This window comes from Euprymna scolopes, chromosome 6, assembly GCF_053919585.1.
Source record: "Euprymna scolopes isolate OS-2025 chromosome 6, ASM5391958v1, whole genome shotgun sequence".
Classification (NCBI taxonomy): domain Eukaryota; kingdom Metazoa; phylum Mollusca; class Cephalopoda; order Sepiida; family Sepiolidae; genus Euprymna; species Euprymna scolopes.
In genome coordinates this window covers 6329021-6347685 of record NC_136487.1, presented here as the reverse complement: position 1 = coordinate 6347685, position 18665 = coordinate 6329021, and the positions used below count along the sequence as shown (strand labels likewise).

Below are 18665 nucleotides of genomic sequence, written 5' to 3'. Positions count from 1 at the left end.
TGCTCTTATTCAATTTGCCATGATTGGATAGAAGTCCTAAGTAATTCATAATTATATTTTGAGTATTGCCTGAACTAAGGATTGAACCTTACACCTCAAGAAGAACACAACTTTACAACTGAATTTTATCAATTACTTTATCCATTATGCTACAGGTTCTTGCAGTCTTCTTATAATGAGATCACCTGGTATGATTGCAGAAGTAGGTTAGTGCATAGGAATTATAATCTAGATAGTAATGTAATGTAAGTCATCAGCAGTGTATGGGAAGAGGTTGCATTTGGAATGTGCCTCTGATTGTTTGGATGATTTCAAGTAAGGAGGAAAATTGAAAGATAAACATTGTTTTTCATTTGAGTTGTTGGATCCCAAACTACAGTCATCAATCAAAAAAGGATCTGAAGAGGAAGGAACAACAAAACCAAATTTAAGATCGAGGTGAGCTGACATTTTTTTTTTTTTTTTTTACACACAGTGATCACCACTTATCAAGGCCCGGAAGCCACTCAGGGATACCCTTTTTTCTCTCCAGTAGGGAACTGACTGTATATAAAGCAAGAGAATGTTAACAAAAATATGTACGCTATAAAAAATCTTTGTTTCAACTCATAATTTTTGCTGGAGAAGGAGGCGTTTTCAAACTATTTTCACAATTTTCGATCAGTGAAAGAACGAGGCATAATGCTACAATTTTATGACTATATTTGAAAAAAAAAAAATAGTTGTTCATAGCAGGTGTAATAGTGTATATGTGTACATAAATGAATGCAATTATTATTATTGGATCTTGTAAAATATGCATTACTAAATGAGTGACTGGAAATAATTGTTAATTTTGGATAGAAAATTTTCAAATTATACTATTTAATAATAAAAAAAGTGAATGTTTTATTTTACAGTCATCAATATTGTACTAATTCATGATGGAACGATTCCAATATTTTTCCAGATTCTGATACAATTACCGATTCCGATTTTTAAAAAATATATTTCAATATTTAACTATAATTTTTTCGGGAGGCGGGGGGGGATTACCATAAACACCTGTGTAATATGTGCATATATTTTTCAGAAATGTGACAATGCACTTGTGGGTAGGAGAGAACTGTAGATTTAAGTTTTACTGATAGTTAAAAATACATAATTATTATTTTATCATTAAAAATGGAAATTAAGTCTTAAAGTCAATTGAAAGACTCATTTTGACATCGGAAAATTGACACAAATTTTTCTGATACCCAAAAAGTTCTGATTTTTCAGATTCTAATTAATTGTGCCTGCACTGCTAATTAGTAATGGTTAAACATGTATAGTCATAGCAACTGCATAGTTGCAAGTAATTTTTTTTCACTATTATTAAACTACAAAATAATAAATGAAATATACATGCTATAAACCCATTAATTTCTGTTTTTTGTATTGAACTAGTGTAGAAACTGTAAATAAAATAAAATGAAGAATATTATGGAAGTAATTTGAAATCTAGAGCAAAAGAAATTCAAATCATTGTATTTCCTGTTTGACAATTAAGCATAGTGATTTATTGCCTTCATTTTTGTATCTTCTTTTTTTACTCAAATTAAAATGTTTTGAATAAACAAAAATATTTTTTCTCAAAGTATAATGATTTAAGTTAATAAAACTTTTTTAAAAGTAGTATCCAGGTGTAGAAAGTTAATTTAACAAAATAAAAATAATTAAATGTGTTGAAAATATTTTCATCTGAAATCTGTGTAGTGATTCATTTGATTTTAAAGGAATTTTTCAGTGAATATCTGAAATGGTCATATGAAATCCTGTAATCGGTGTATATGAGTGAAGTGAGAGTATTTATCAGATAGGAAGCAAAAAAGACTCCTGCCTTCTTTAAAGGTGTATAAAATAAATTAAATATATAAAAATTGTAAAGTGTTTTTTTTTTTTGTTTGTTTTTCAGTGTAGAACATTTTGTGCCCTACCTAAACAAATAAGAATTGTATATTAAGTTGTTGTTAATAAAAATATCGGACACTATTGTAGATGTAAAAAAAAACAAAACTTTATATATTTCTAGCTGTCCTAACCCAACATTGCCTGGGAGTATTTGTACGTGTATATTATTTTATAACAAAATCATGTACTAAGGATTCGAGGTTATTGTTAGGTTCATCTCAAGTATTTTCCATCTTCACTATCATCAGGAAATATTCGGTTGCTAATTTAAAATATTTAATTTATTGTTTTAGTTTCTTGCTTTGACAAGAAAAGGTGCAATTTAATTCATCATTTATGTAAATTTTATTTGATTTTTAAAAATTGATTGCCGTAAACAAGATATTCGTACCTATGTTGGATGCGATTTTTCTCATTACTAGCTTTTTTCTTACAAAATTAATTTGATTTTGGTTTGTCAGTTCTATTAGTTGATCATTGTAGCATGTTGTTTGTAATTCGATTTAATTATTTCTAGAAAATACTTCAATTGGGTTGAAATTATTTTCATACAAGCAACATTAAAATAAAAAATGTAATTCTGTATTCGTTAGCAGTTACTTCCCTTTGTTCGGTGCTCTGAATATAACTTTATTGACATTCAGTGATGAGGCCCCATATGGAGATTGTGAGGAATGTGGAGATTGTGAGGCCCACTCTGGCTCAGAGTGGTAATACCTGTCAGGGAATCTGGTGCTACTAGACAAGGCTGTCTGAAGATACTGGCTTCCTGAACAAAATACACCGAACATTGATGTTATTGTTTTTTCCTTTCCGTTTGCAAAATTCAGTCATATTCTGTAAAGTCTACAAACCAAACACCATGAATATTTGAAAATATAAAGAAGTTGAAACACAAAAACTTTTTCCAAAATTATTGGATTCAACATTAAATGACCCCAAAATGATTGATATGCCATAAAACAAAAACAACTAATCAGCCTTTGTTTCGAATAAAAGAATACTTTTAAAAAGAATTTGTAAGTAAAATTCTACCGGGCAACATTGGATCAGTACAGCTAGTGCATGTATGCATGTGCGAACAACCGCAGTGAGAAGAATGATCAGTGTATTTATAAGTTGTGAATAGAAAGTTCATGCATTGAAAATTTTCATTTTGTTGAATTAGTCAAAGGTTTTGTCATATGTGAATGTCCTGTCTACTAATAATGACGCATGAGTCTACTTTACAATTGAAATAAGCGAGCTGTGAATAAGATCTATTTATGTAAATGAGGAGAGGGTGCAACTGTACATGCACTTTTCTGAATAGATGAGCCATAAATTGTAGCAACTTCTCAAAATGTCTTGATTATTATTGTTGCCATTTCAGTTAGAAATATTGTATGTCCAAATAATAACGCTAACCTTTAATAACGTATTATTATAGTTTTGGTTCACTGCATTTGATACAAATTTGCTCTCTGAAATATTCTGAAATCATGCCAAGTGCCTAACATTAGACCATTTTTATGGAATGACCAATAAAGTGCAAACCTTGAAAGATTTCCATATGATTAAATCTCGATCATGCATATTAACTTACCCAAGCCATCATTGCCTGTTGTCTATGTCATGACATATTAAAAAAAAAATTGTTCTATGAATTTTTGTTTGTTTCATTTCATTTTCACACAATTTTTTCCATTAAACAAGGCCGATAGCCATTAGTCGCATGCTCTCGTGTAATGAATGAATGCGTGAATGTAGGATTGACATGAAATTCTTAAAGATAAACTAAAATGACCGTAAAATGGGCTAAAATTACTTAAATAAAAAGTAAATGGCTTAGAATAACTTAAATGAACTGGATAAATTGACTGACCTTAAGAATGACTTGAATGCTTAAAAAATAACTGGAATCCTTCAAAAACAACTTGAATGATCTAGAGAATGACTTGAATGGCTTTGAGACTGACTGGTTGTAAAACGGGTGATCATTTTACATTAATTTAATACAGAAAAGTGATCCCCACTTTATATCACAAAGTTACATACATAAGTACAGCATGTAGTAAGAACAAATACTATACTTTGATCTTGGCCAAAAGGCCAAGAAAAGCTTAAAAGGTTAAGAACAGCATCTATTAACAACAGACCTTTGATCTTAACCAAAAAGGCCAAGCACAAAAGTGTTACGGACAGACGGAGTGACTTATAGAGTCGCTTGCACGCGACTAAAAATTGCTTTTAGATATAATAGGGATATTTGTAAACGTTCATACATGATGACTTCATTTAATCACATAAATTAATATACAAAAATGTAATTTTATGCGTAAATTTTTCGGTATTTACTTCAGCAGTACTCAATACATAGATAGAGCTAGGTAGTAAGCTATGAAAATATATATGGCAATTAAGCTACACAGAATATTCTGTCTGTCATTCTCGTGCTTATGTCTAACGAATTCTTATGAGAATGAAACATGGAATATTCTGTGGGGCTTAATTGCCATATATATTTTCATAACTTACTACTATATATATATATATATATATATATATATATATATAGTGAATAAATGACAAAAAATTATATTCCAAAATTCATGATGTTGACCATCTTATAATTTACTCTTTTAATTCAGTTGACATTTACAATTCTTCACAGTATCTATTACGTAGCACAAAATCAATCACTTAATTATTATATCAATCAGTGAATCTATTATGCCCTTAACTTGTCAGAAGAAATGGCAACAATGAATTTGTCAAAAGGAAATAAAGTGCAATTTGACATGATTAAAATCCAAAAAGCTGCAAATACCTTCTAATGTTTCCATTATGCCATTTAAATTTTTTTTTATTATATATAGATATACTTTCCATCTTGCTGGAAAGCGTTGTCTGTCCAGTACCTGATAATTCTTCTATATCTCCATACAGACTGCTTACTCACCTGTGCATCATAAGTTGTTTGAATGCATGATAAATCCAGAAGTCCTCAATTACCTAAGCGAAAGCAATCTACTTAGTGACAAACACTATGAAAGATTAACTGCTGATGTGCTGATTGTCATATCACATCAGATCAGTGAATCTCTTGATGGGGCCTTTCTTGATCTATTGAATGCCTTTGATAAGGTCTAGTACAAAAAATTACTTTGCAAACTTAATGTCTTTTCAACCATCAAATCATTTCTTTCTAATAAGTCTATAGTAATATTTGTTAATAGGCAGGTCTCAAACATTCTGTCCATATCTGCATATCTTAAGGATCCATTCTAGATCACACTCTGTTCTTGATCTTCACTTTACGGATTTTCCAAATCATATTTTGGAATTATTTGTTGACATCTATACAGATGACACACCTGTCTATTCTGCAGCCACACTTCTAAGAGCATTGGTGATAAAGATGTTTTTGATTCTCTTCCGGTCTGGCCATGTGGTGCAATGAGTAAAGAAGTAGTTTGTTACTTTTAACACTGCAACAACTAAGCTTCGCTTTTTTCATTACCAACACTCAGATCCTTATCTTATAATGACTCTCTTCTCTTTATCGTGATAAGCTCCTCTAATTTACTTTTATTCCAGGTGTAAAATGGAAGACTTATCTCCAATTTGTTGCTAAAGTTGCTAAAAAAATTGTTACATCATTCTATCACTCCAGAAACTACCTGATATCAAATGGCCAACTTAACTATCTCTAACATGCTTTCCACTCTTACCATGTGAGCCTGCTTAATTAACTCAAACGCTCTGGATCCCACTCACACACCCACACTATGTAACACACGAATATCTGAGTCAGATTTTCAAATGATTGAAGAAATGTGCATGATGAGTTATATATATAAAGCTAAACGTCTGTGTGTGTATGTGTGTCTGGTTACGAATAGGCTCCTATATGGTTGACTATTATAGAAAACTGATTACATATAATGATAGAAGATGTATCAAGACACAGGAATGGGTATGTTTGATCTGGCATAATGATGATTCATTAAAATCGTGGGGTCTGCATACACACCTGGTCCACAAAGTATGGAAATAAAAAATTTAAAGATTAAAAAAAAAACGTTTACAAGTGTTTTTGATATAGATGTACATAATAATACTTTGATAAGTATGTTTTAACTTAAATAGGGATGGTATAATAAAATTGTGGGGTCTGCGTTCGTGCCTGGCCTCCATAGAATGGAAATAGGCACAAACTTTAATAAAGACTTTTCATATCTGCGTAAGTATACTTTGATAATTATGTTTCAGTTTGAAGAAATATGGTATAATAAAATTATGGGGGTGTTCGTTCGCACATGACCTCCATAGATTGGAAATATCTCAAAGTTTAACAAGGTTTTTTTAATATAGATCCACAGAATATTGTGATAAGTGTTTCAGTGTGAACAGGTATGGTATAATAAACTATGGGGTTTATCTATTTTATTTTTACTTTCATCATATTTTGCTTTGGTTTTGATACCCCCAAATTCTAAGCTATCTCTTTACAACCATTCCTTTTCATAACCTATCATACTTTCATAAATCAGAGTCCATTTTCTGTAGGCTGTTTTTGAATCCAGACAATGACGAGTACTAATGCTAGTAATTATATATATATATGTTCAACGTTTTGGTCTATAAGACCGTGTGTGTGTGTAACTAAAGATTTAAAGTTTACAAATTAAGAAATTGAATAATTTGCATAATTTAAAAACTTAAAATTAAATCTATAAATATTAATAGTAACATTCATAGGAAAATCCTATCCAGTTAAAAAGGCTCAGTATTCGAAATAGAGCATAAGCAGATGGAAAGAAAGTAAAATTTTGCAAATTACATATTACAACATTCATTTTTCAAACAAAGGCATAAAAAATAGAGATAATAATTTCCTTATTCTGTAGTTTGAAAGAATGATGCTTATCCTCAGAAGAAAAAACATTTAGCAAAATGATATTTATATAGGCTAGCTATAATTTTGCTGGTTAGCACAAAGTTTTAAATCTTCAAAGTCTGAGATGAGTAATATTCCAACGAAGATGTAGATATGTATGGATCAAAAAAATGAAATTCAGCTTGAGGCACAACGTACGATTGTGTAATTAAACCATAAAACAATGCTTACACTGCTTTCTGATATCTTCAGCTCCTCTGCCATCTCACGTGACTTCAATTGATGATCAACTAAAACGAGTTTGCAGTTTTTTTTTTTTTTTAATTTCTAGGACAGTTGCAAAATTTGGATGATCTGAGTGTTCAGTATCTTTTTTTCTGACAGAACAGATTTCAAATAACAATTATTCAACCATTGCTTTGCTTGAACAGTATTTTTCCCATCAGAAAAAAACAATCCTTCTTCAACACGAGAAATTTAGATTTTTCGGTTTTATTCATTTATTTTTAAATTTGCAACAGCATCTTCACTGAAATAACTATGTGTAAACTAATAATCCAATTGGCCTAAAAATTTGACATATGCTATATTTGAAGGTTAATACACTATAAAACTCATGTTAGAGTAGTTCATCAGATTTAAGTATGATGTAATAAACATCAATGTACACACATAATTAACCACAATGAATATGACTTCGAATGAAAACTGCATCTGGAAAAGGCCCGGTGAAACTTCAGCAGACGCATAGAAAAATATCAGTTAAGATAAAAGAAAATAATGAACATGATGTGATAAAAATGTTAAGTTATATATATTTTAACGTTTTGTTTTTTATGTTCGATATTTGTATGAAGTGTGATGCCTTATGGAACTGAATCTGTTCAGTGAAAGTTGAAGATATGTGTTGCATGGAGAGAAATGATATCGGAATGACATGAGGGATGTGTAAAGTGACCTGGTTTAAATCTGGACAATATGTGTGAAGAACAGATTTTATTGATTTGGTCACTACCTGTTTTATAAGTATTTTAATGGAATGTGCTCTGATGAACTCATTGCACTTGTGCAATGTTGATGTACATATAGCCCGATAAGCAGCAAAATCCCATCCCTTCACTGAAGCGGTTCCAAGATACTGAAAAGCCTTCTACTCTAATAGTTTCTTCTCTCGAATTACTAGAATTCCTTCCTTGTTTCCTGTTTCCCTGACTGTACTAAACTGCTATGATTTAAATGTAATGTGAGCAAATATCTCACTGTTCAACTCCTCACAGTTCCCATGTTAGCCAAATAGTAACCCTTTACGTTCCAAGTTGCAATGTCTTCTTTGAAGTGAGATTTTAAAAAAATTAAAAAAAAAAGAATGGATGAGAGTTCTTGGTTTAGTGGTTGTAGAATGGTTTGAGATTGCAAAGTCAGTTGGCAATGGAATAGAAATGTGTGAGAAAGTAATACAGATGGATTTGAAAGAACAAACGATGAAGACCTGGCCTTAGATAGATTAGTTTGGAAGTCAATTTCTAAACAACAAAAAACAAAATGTCCGATACATGTAAAACAGACGTCATGATGATGACAAAGCTTTACATTTCCTTTTTTTTTTCCTTTTTCTGATCGTCCTTTTATGTTTAGGTCTCTTGACAAAGATTCTTATGACCACATCGCTGCCACCTATTATCTTATGGCTGAGCGTAGACTGAAAGCAAATCAAAACGAAGCATCCTCATCAAGTTCTGCAGCCCATGCCTTCCACTTCCGCAAGAACTCAGCCTCTGCCGATGGAAAGCCGCATCTAGAACCCCTCGCTCTGTCTCCACGGTAGGTTTTGAACACCTTCCCAAATTTCTTTCTTTCTTAATAATCATGTTTTTTTTTGTTTTAATTATATAATCATTTTCTTTTGTTTTTATTTCTAGATTTTGTTTCTATTCTGAGATTGTTAATTTTGTTATAGTTCTAATTTTCTATGACCAAACTTTCTTCATTTTCAAAAGGATTCATCAATTCCTTTACCTACAGCTTTAACCCAAACCACACCCCATTTCCCAACCCAACTACTAAAGAACTGATACCAAACTTTTATAGAAATTATGAATATTGATTTTTCTTTTTTGTATGTGTAATCAGAATCATTGATCAGTAAAATTCTGATTACGTTTTTTTTTTGTTTTTTTTTTTTGTTTTTTTTTGTTTTTTTTGCTTTGTCTTGTATACTTTTTAATTACCAATGTAAATCTCTATATAGGTATTGAAGAGAATTCATGATAATAATCTAATTTATTGAATGAATATATAACCTCTATAATTCTTGTCTTTTTTTTTAATATTTTATATGAAGTATTTACTTCACAATTTTTTTAACATTTTTATAAATTGAAAATATCTATTAAATATTCATTTCACAGGAATATTTTGTTGCATCATAAAATTTAATTGTATTTATTTTGCTTGGCTGGTTATCTTTTTAATGAATAATCTTATTTCAATTAAAAAAAAAAAGTTTGCAAAATATTTTGTATTAGTATAGAGATCAATTTCCAATCAAATATATCCTCTAATAGATGAAATTTTTATTGACTATTTTCAAAAAATAAGAGAACAGTGGCATGATTTAAAAGGTATAAACAATTTTGTGTAATTTTAAATTGGGGTGGGAAGGGGTGTTTCAGTAAATTTAAAAATTTAAAAAGTAATTACTATTAACAATAAATTATTTTAATGAAAATACTGTTGGGAAATTAAAACAAATTTATTTTGCTTTACCTATTCTTTTGCGTTAAAAAAGTTTAAAGCAATTTACTTGATTACAAATAGTGACTATCAGTAAAGTAATTATCGTTTGGCCATTTTGCTTATTGGATTATTTTTACCATCATTTATATTACAAATCTATATTTTTGAATATAAGCTTCGTTCAGTGCACTTTGCTCTGACATTTCATAAGATTTTAATCCAATACTGCACACAAGTCAGATCAGAATCCAACAAAGACACGAGCTGTATTAGACTAGAGACTTATTGATTGCCATGTCCTTATATTCTTGTGTTGTATCTTCTTCTGAGGATTAGTGTCACACATACACCATCAAAATTGAAGATACAGTCAATTCCGCATGTGGACGACTTTGTCTGGATCAAGAAAAGGTTTTTAGAGCAATACCATAGCAAGCAGGGTTATTTATTATTTGAAAGAATTGAAAAAGAAAAGTGGTTGTGGTTTAGCTGATTCTTAACCTCCATGATCTGGAATAGGACCATTTCAACAGCATTCTTACAAAAAGAATCAAGTTAACTATTTAATATTGATTATCGTGTTTGATGTTCACAATTGTCTGTCATTTATTCATCGAAATAAACCTCTTACTTTTTATGCTTATCAACTTTTCCTATATTATACACGATATTTGGCAGTGAGAATGAGATGCAATTATACATTAATTTCATCATTTATTGATACTTGTGGTTTCACAGAAATGCAGGAAATCCAATTAATTGGTCTAAAGCAGAGTTTTCTAATCAGGGTTTCACAAAACCTAGGGGTTTCTTAAGAGTTTGCCAAAGGTTCCTTCAAGTGATGCTGATAAATAGGCTGTCATATTGAAGAAACACATTTCATTCTGGACCAATATATTTTTGTATTTTGATTTTTATTGCCTTTTCAAGAAATTACTTTTTTATTTTTTTTATTTAATTTTGAATAAATGAAGAAAAAAAGATCTAGTTATTGTGTTTGAACAAGTTGGCAAAAAAAATTTTTTTTTAAATATAAATAGTCAATAAATTTGAGAAAGACAATTTTTTTTATGACCTAAATTGGTTAAAAATATTGCTTGCATTATAAAGGATAAGATTGTAAAATATTTTCCTGTGTAGGGGTGACTTAGGACATCACTATTATTGGAAGGATTGCACAAAGATTAAAAAAAAAAATGGTTGGGAAACACTGGTCCAAAGAAAACCAAGTGTGACCACTTTTTAATCATCTGCAAAGAATGGACATCTTCAATATTCTTGAGCTCAATCGACTGGATTTTCAGTATTTCTGTAAAACCGCAAACATCTATAGATGATTGAATTAATGTATAGTGTTATTTGATATAAAACATTTTTATATGCATATAAATTTGACTGTGAATAGATTTAAACAGTACATGGTTTAATAAAATTCTAATGCAGTTGAAGGAAAAACAAGGTGTTAAACCATGTTATATTTTATACAGATTTTGTTTACATTCATTTACAGTTGCACTGATGTCCTCATTTTAATGATTTTTATATTTCTATCGCAGTAATTGATGAAGTTTCTAAAACCTTTTTATCCATTGAAAGATGATAGTATAACATTGATATTCTATAGAAACAAGGGTTGGACAATAATGTGAGCAAGATAGTTTGATCCTGTTGAAATTAAGATGTTTTGATTGGTTATCATCATTTCATATGAATCGTATGATTCTGTTGTTGGCATTGGTTTCCCCGATATCTTTCTAGTCAGAATTCTTTTTAGAAAGACATTGGGTACTTAGGGGAGGAACCACGTGAATGTTGCCAATGTCCAAAGTGAAAGTGATTTGTGGAATGAACTGGGTTTGAACTTGGAAGACTCAGATCATCAGTGTGTGTTGTTAACCACTTCTTGGCCACTGTCACCTCTCGGTCGTATGAGATGATTGTCTGATTACAGGAGGAAACTTAATTTCATTGAACATTCGATCCATTTGATACCATTTTTTAAATCGGTGATCTGCTTCCAACATTCAGCAAAATATTAAATATAAACTTTTAAAAATCTTCCTCATTTTGCCACATTTATGAAAAAAAACAGAACAAAACAAACATTTCTAACTTTGTTAAAAATAGATTTGTCAACAATCTCCATTTGTATTTCATCAAATGAATGCTCGAGAGACTTTATAAATATATTTTCAACATTTGTCACGTTTCAGGATAATTTATAGGGCTTTATCAATGTTTTCTTTAAGCTGATGACTAAAACTCTTACCGTTGTAACTTTTAGATGATCCCCAGTTCTTTTTTTTCTTTTAAAGGTTTCTGAATAATGTTGAGCAGATTCTAATCTGACTAGAATTTTTTTTTTTAATATTTGCAACTTTTGAACATTCTTTTAGAATAAATATCAGATTTCATTTCTTTTTACTTGCAAATTTGTGAGCAACAGCAACTGTTATCAAGTCCAAAAATATCATAATCTCATCTACGATTATAAAAGCAGAAACAAAAGATACAGTTAAACAATATCTATAATATGATAAATCCCCTTGCATATAAAATTAAGTGTATTGATATATTTAATTCTGGGTTTACAGAGCATTCCATTATTTAATAAGAACATAATATTTAATAATCTTACAGAAGATTTGAGATATGGTGAGATAAACTTAGAAACTAATTAATTGATCATTGTGAATTTTTAAAAGATACCTTTTATGTGTAACAGTGGGGAAATGTAGGTTATATTTAATTAAATATGCACATATGAATTCAACAGTTGCCACATTCTTGTAAAATTTGATGTATATCGAAGGTATTGTAGGGAATCCAATGAATTATATTTTATTTATTTTTCAGAGGAGTAAAAGGACAGCCCTTTCTCTTCCTTTTGAAAATGTATTCGTAAAAGTTTGTCTTTACTGTCACATATGATGTCACCCTCATCTATGATTCTATTGCGACAATTCTGATATGTTAATAATAATACAGTTATGCTGTCTTTTTATGTATCTCCATTGGGTGAACAATGTAACAAGTTTATAGAATCAACAAAAAACATTAAAACAACTTTTTTTATCCGTTCTATGCTATTCTTAACGAGTGCAAGTCGACCACAAAATCTTAAAATCTATTCCTCTCACCCCAGCCTCTCTTTTAATTTTATCCCTTCATCTTTCTCTCTGCATCATTTCTTTTCAGTTGAATTGGTCCTTTGACTCTTCAATAAAAATAAAAATGTTCGTCTTTGAAGCAAACAGTTTTTAATGATATTTTAATAATTTTTAGATGTTTTGGCTTCAATGGAATTGATTCGTGTTACAGGTAAATTTCCATGGTTTTTGTTTTTGCTATCATAATCCACACCACACTGTTACTACTACTTGGTTGATTGCACTTTCTTTGCTCATCTTGATTTGATCCTTTTCATAGATCTGCAACTTGGTGAGTTGCTTTATTTACCAAGTTCAATTTAATAACTCCAAGGATTCAACAATAACTCTCCAAAATCAGACGAGTTAAACCTTTGAAATATGAACTGAACATGGCTGTAGATGTGGATTTTATTCCAATGATTTTAATTTCGTTAAAGCAAAAACTTTCGTTTTGTCTTGATCGAAATCTGCACTTATCATTTCTGCATGTATGATTTTCTCTTGATTATAGTTATTTAAAAATATATTCAAGTTAAAAATGATTTTGCACTAATTTAAAGTGTTTATGCGTTTCAAATTATTTTTTTAAAGATATAACTTTGCACATATAACAAAAAAAAATTTTCTTTTTAATTTAAGTTCTTGTCCAGAATTTCCCCTGTATTAAAAATAAAAATTAGGATGTACATACCTGTGTCGAAAACATATTTAAAAAAATTACAAATTGATAAAGTATTTTTATCTAAAAAAAAAAAAAAAAAAAAAAATCATTTTTAAGTGAGTAACGGGAATTTGTAGGCATTACAACGTAAATCTAGTAAGTATGAATTATTGTTGAGTTATCTACCTTGTTTTTTGAGATTATTTTTCAGATTAGTGGGCAGTCACTCTTGATACTCATTAAACTTGATTATTTTAAATTCAAAGATAAAACTACTTGGTCAATTTATATGATTTTTGGAGGATGATATTTTCATTTCATCATAGGTATGTAAATCATACAGATTTTTCTTTATTTTTTTTATATAAAAGGAATTCTAGACAAGATGCCAGAAGCAACAAAAAGTATATTTTCATACTTATTACTTTTGAATAGAATGTTTTTGTACATCTACTTAATCGTATATAAAAAGGTTATAAGAATTCTTATGAATTTTTTTTTCTTTAAGCAGACGTCAGTTATGAGAACTTGGACATTTTGAGTAGGTAGAGCATCCTTCAGTCTTGGAGACTATGAAGGTGTGCATGAAGAACACAGTCAACATTTTAAGTGTGACATAAATAGTTTACCAGTATATTATCTTTTTGAATTTTTTAGATGAACATTGATAATTTGTATTATTTGAGTTAAGACTTCTACCTGGTCATAGCTGATGGAACAAGAACAAGATACCCCTCTGAATTAAATATAGGATTTCATTCAAAATTCCATACAAGTTCTAGAGTTCAACAAAACATACCTGAAGAAGGGTGGATGTTACATGAATGAAAACGTTGTGCAAACAACATTCGAGATTAGAACAGCAGTCCAAATAATCAAATAGTCATTGTTTTACAAAACAATTATAACACATAAGGGAAGATACCATAAGATGTTATTTTATATATTGTTTTCTTGATTTTTGCAAAAATATTATACGCATATTCGATTATTAAAACCGATAATCATAAAGCTTAATTAATTGAGCCAATTAATATTAACTTTTATTGGTATATAAACATTATCGAATTTTAATATATGAAAAATTGTTTGGTAAAAGAAAAAATTTAATAAGATATATAGCATAATCACATCGGTATGCTGGTTCTTGTTAGATCATCGAAGTTAAGCATTGTTGAGCCTAGTCAGTCCTAAATGGGTGACCATTTAGGAATACCAGGTGCTGTATATGCTCTCTATTTACTTGGCATTGTTTCCAGTCATCCTGGACTTCTCTTTGCCACTGGAATCAACCAGTGCTTATTCAGGAGAGAAGCGGTTGAGAGTTGTGTAACCCTTGCTTCAAAATTTGGTGCATGTTTTCCATCCTTCCTCCAGGATGATCAGATGGTCATCATTGTTTGATGTTTCTATACCAAAACATTTTGTGTTCTCATAAAATTGTCTATGAAGGCCTTCATAGAAAATACTTTTATTCATATCAAATTATGAGTTCAGAATCTTGATTTTTCTTGTCTGTTAGAATATTTTTTATTTATTCTAACTGATCATTGATTTCAACTCTAAGGGCAATCACAGTTCACATAGTACTCACCTGCATTTTTAATATTAGAGATTATAGAACATCAAGAAGAAAGTAAACATGATCTGTATGTATATATCAGTATTGACTGTTAAGTCATAGTTGTTTTTTATCTTGTAAATAATTGTTTTTAACAATAGTTGTTTTTATCTTGTAAATAATTAAAATAGATATCAAGTTTTGAAATTGTAAAGGGGTGAACATCTAAATTATAAAAAAAAACAACAGAAGTTAAAGGACAATTTGATGTATTTATTTGATGAACAAATTTATATCCAAAACAGTTCTTTTATATTCATAAAATCCTTTGCGCTCTAAACCATGTACAAAGAATTATAGTTTCTTTCCTCTTTATTGATTTAAGTTTGTGCAGAAGTACATTTTATCTCAAGCTTTGTATTAGATTGTTCGTTTTCAAGGCCAGGGTTTGAAGGTCTTTTGGCTCTTTTTAGATTTTTTTTCTTTTACTTGGTAGAGTTTAAGTATTTAAGAAAACAGCTCAACAAGAACTTATTTACATTAGACTTGAAAACGACCATAAGCTGGGAAGCAGCTCCATGTTATTGTGTTTCACAGACAGATAGGAAAGAAACTGCTCATGAAATTTTCGTTTAGATTTAGGCACAGATAAAGTGAGGGAAATTGTTGACAATTGTAGCTAGACAAGTATTTGTTGCAAATGTTTGAGGGGAGGGGATATAAATTGAAGTTCGGTCTTCAATCTTAAACTATATTTTTTTTTTACTTAACTAAATGAATCTCCAATTTCTTAACTATGAGTCACTTTTAGAAAAGTGTTTTTATTCGTTAGAATCATAGATTATGTGTAGATTCACTCAAATTTTGATAGTCACTCAATTTGACTTGGATTTTAAAATTATATAAGATTTTGTTAAGCTGACTAATCAACTGCTCATTTTTCCTATAGGGTTCTAACTAATCCTAAGAAACTATCCTGAGCCTCTGATAATATTAGAAAATAAATACAAACAAACTTAAATTTAGAAATGTTAACTTGGTTATATATGTAGATTTTTTCAATGAGTTTTTGAACTGTGTACATCTATTGTTTTAAAAATGAATTGTTAAAAAAAAAAAAAAAAAAAAATGATCAGTATTTTTAATACCAAGATATTAAATATTATTTGATATTCACCAAAGTATAAACTTAATACAAATATATCATCCTGATCAAAAATTGAAAATTTTAATCTGATTTGTTGAAACTTGCTGGTAAACAGTGTTTATATTCTTTTAGTGATCATTATTTGACTGTTCCATAGTACATTTTTTTTTATCATAACATGGAATTTTACTGTTAATTTTGGATTTGTGTTGACTTAAAACTTTCAACATAAGCATTCTGAATATTTAAAAATAATTTATTTTACAATATTTTCATCTCTGAGTATTAAACATTTTGATTTGGTGCAGCATGGTCTTAAAGTGTTGAATATTTTTCAGCATTTCTGACTGTGATAAATGACTTGAAATGTCTCTTCCATGATTTGGTTCCATATTTCATGTAGAATTTTTATTTTCGATTACATCCTTGGATAAAATTTTAATCAAAATCATCCAATCTATTTCTTTAAGACAATAGTTCAAATTAATGAATTTTTTGATTTTTAATATTTAAATACAAAATGTAAAAAGAAAATATTGATTGCTTTTCATTTTATTTAAAAAGATAGAAATGTTCATTTTTTTTTTCCCTCTGAACAATTGTGCAAGTGCAACCTTTACTAGAAACAGTAAAAGCCCCCCTCCCCCTATCCAAGAATGGTTCAGTCTTAAAAATTTGTAATTGTTAAAATAAAACAAAAACAACTAATTGTTGGAGACAACTTTCAATAATCAATGCTCCTTTTTTGTTGCTTGCGTCATTACTGCTGCTCTTGCCTCCTTCTCCACTTTATTTTTTTAAATCTCAATTAAATGTTCATTCTTTCAATTGCTGCTATTTGTTGTCTTCAGTTCCTCACCTTCAAGATTCCCCACTTTCATTGGACGTTATCAGTTTTTTTTTCAATCTTTATTATAAAAAAAAAATAAATGTTTTCTTAGTTATCACCTTATTTGTTCCCCATGACAAACTATCCACCATCTTTTTCTTTCCTTCTCATTTTTTTTCTGATTTAAATAAACTTTTTCTTTGAATGCAAATTTTATGGATAAAATTAATCACAAACATATACACACAATATTTCTTTAAAATGTTTCCTATTTCTAAATTTGTATTTTTTTAATATATTTTAAGAAATCAATTTTAGATTGTTAATATTTTTCTCTATTTTGAGACTTAAAAAAATAATGTTGACATTTTTTTCATAACAAAATTTGTGGTGTTTCTTGATAATCATCGCATACCCATTTTAAAAAGAAAAATGGGTTAAATTTTTGGCATCGGTGCTCACCCCAGTAAACTCTTTGAATCTGTGTACATTTCCATAATAAAACAAAAGATTTTAATTTTACTTGTTATATAATGGTGAGTCTCTGTACCATATTTCAGTCTGCATTAGATCACAATATCATAAAAACTATTGCTGTTTTGTGAATCTATTTTTTTGTAGATTTTATTGAAATTCAATGATAGTTTTAATTCCAAACTTCCATGATTTATTAACATGTAAACAATTTAAAAATAACTTTGAAACTTTCTCATTTGTTTTGATGAACTATTTTGGTTCAAAACAAAAAGCTCTAAAAAAAAAAAAAATAGGCTTCATGAAATAACCAAGCATCAAAATAGTGATTTATTTATTTTATTTTTACTGCAGTCTAACAAGGATGATTTCTAATGCTAGATTTATTTTGTATTATTAATACGAGATATTTTTATTCTTTAAACAAAAATATTTTGTTGTCATAAAAAAACTGGATAATTTGCTTTAAAAAAAAATGATTTGCATAAAAAATTGTGACCTGAAAAAAAAACAACCTTTTTCTTCATTTCTCAAAGATTAATGTAGAAAGCTCATGATTTCTTTTGGTTAAATTTTGCTGCCATTTTGAACTTGTGCCAAGTGGCATCAGTAGGTGAACTTTATTGCGAATATCTTGAACGAGTTTATGCTAAGCTGATTGAAAAAATAGCAAATTTTGTTTGTTGCAGTCCTTAAGACCAGCAACAAAATTGAAGAATCTGACTGTATGAAAGTTCTGCTACATCCAGTGTAGAAATCATACGTTGAACCATCTGCAGTTTATGAAGATCTGCTGATTTGAACCTTTTGCTCAAGTAGTAAAAAAAATAAAGCTTGTCAAGAATTTTTTCATTTAAAGCCGAAACATTGGTATTTTGGTCAAATCTAAAATTCAGAGATTCATTGATAATAGTCATCAATTTGAAGAATAGTTGTATTTCATTTTTTTATTTTTTAAATAAATTCTTGCATAACAATTTATCATTTTTTTTAACGCTCGGTACAAACTTACTCCTTAACCTCATATAATCTCAATAACATCAAAAAAATAACTAGATTACTTATTAATATGTCATAAAACTTACATTTAAATGCATAAAAGTTGCACATAATTATATGCACACGGGATGCATTTTTTGCATTGTTTTTCTTCACACTACTGTCTTCAACGTTGCTATATATTTTGTTAAAACTTTGTTTCAGACAATGTGCCATTCATCTTCAGGTTTACTGTTCATCCATGCTGACATCTTTCTCATATCATTTATCGATTGTCTATATTAATATTTCT

At 29.2% G+C, this 18665-nt stretch overlaps 1 protein-coding gene and 1 pseudogene across 6 annotated transcripts in view; one reads left to right on the top strand and one right to left on the bottom strand.

Annotated features, from left to right (window-relative positions):
• LOC145277479 (SNF-related serine/threonine-protein kinase-like) overlaps nt 1-18665 on the top strand; it is a 307515-nt gene that overhangs the window by 227604 nt on the left and 61246 nt on the right. For 4 of the 6 annotated variants that reach the window (XM_080128847.1, XM_080128845.1, XM_080128844.1 and 1 more), the window contains exons 5-6: nt 8450-8635; nt 12836-12871. In XM_080128847.1, the coding sequence (XP_079984973.1) occupies nt 8450-8635; nt 12836-12871 (222 nt within the window). The remainder of the gene's footprint in view (nt 1-8449; nt 8636-12835; nt 12872-18665) is intronic. The other 2 variants (XM_080128848.1, XM_080128846.1) reach the window with 1 other exon arrangement.
• On the bottom strand, nt 3900-4035 carry LOC145278489 (U2 spliceosomal RNA; annotated as a pseudogene).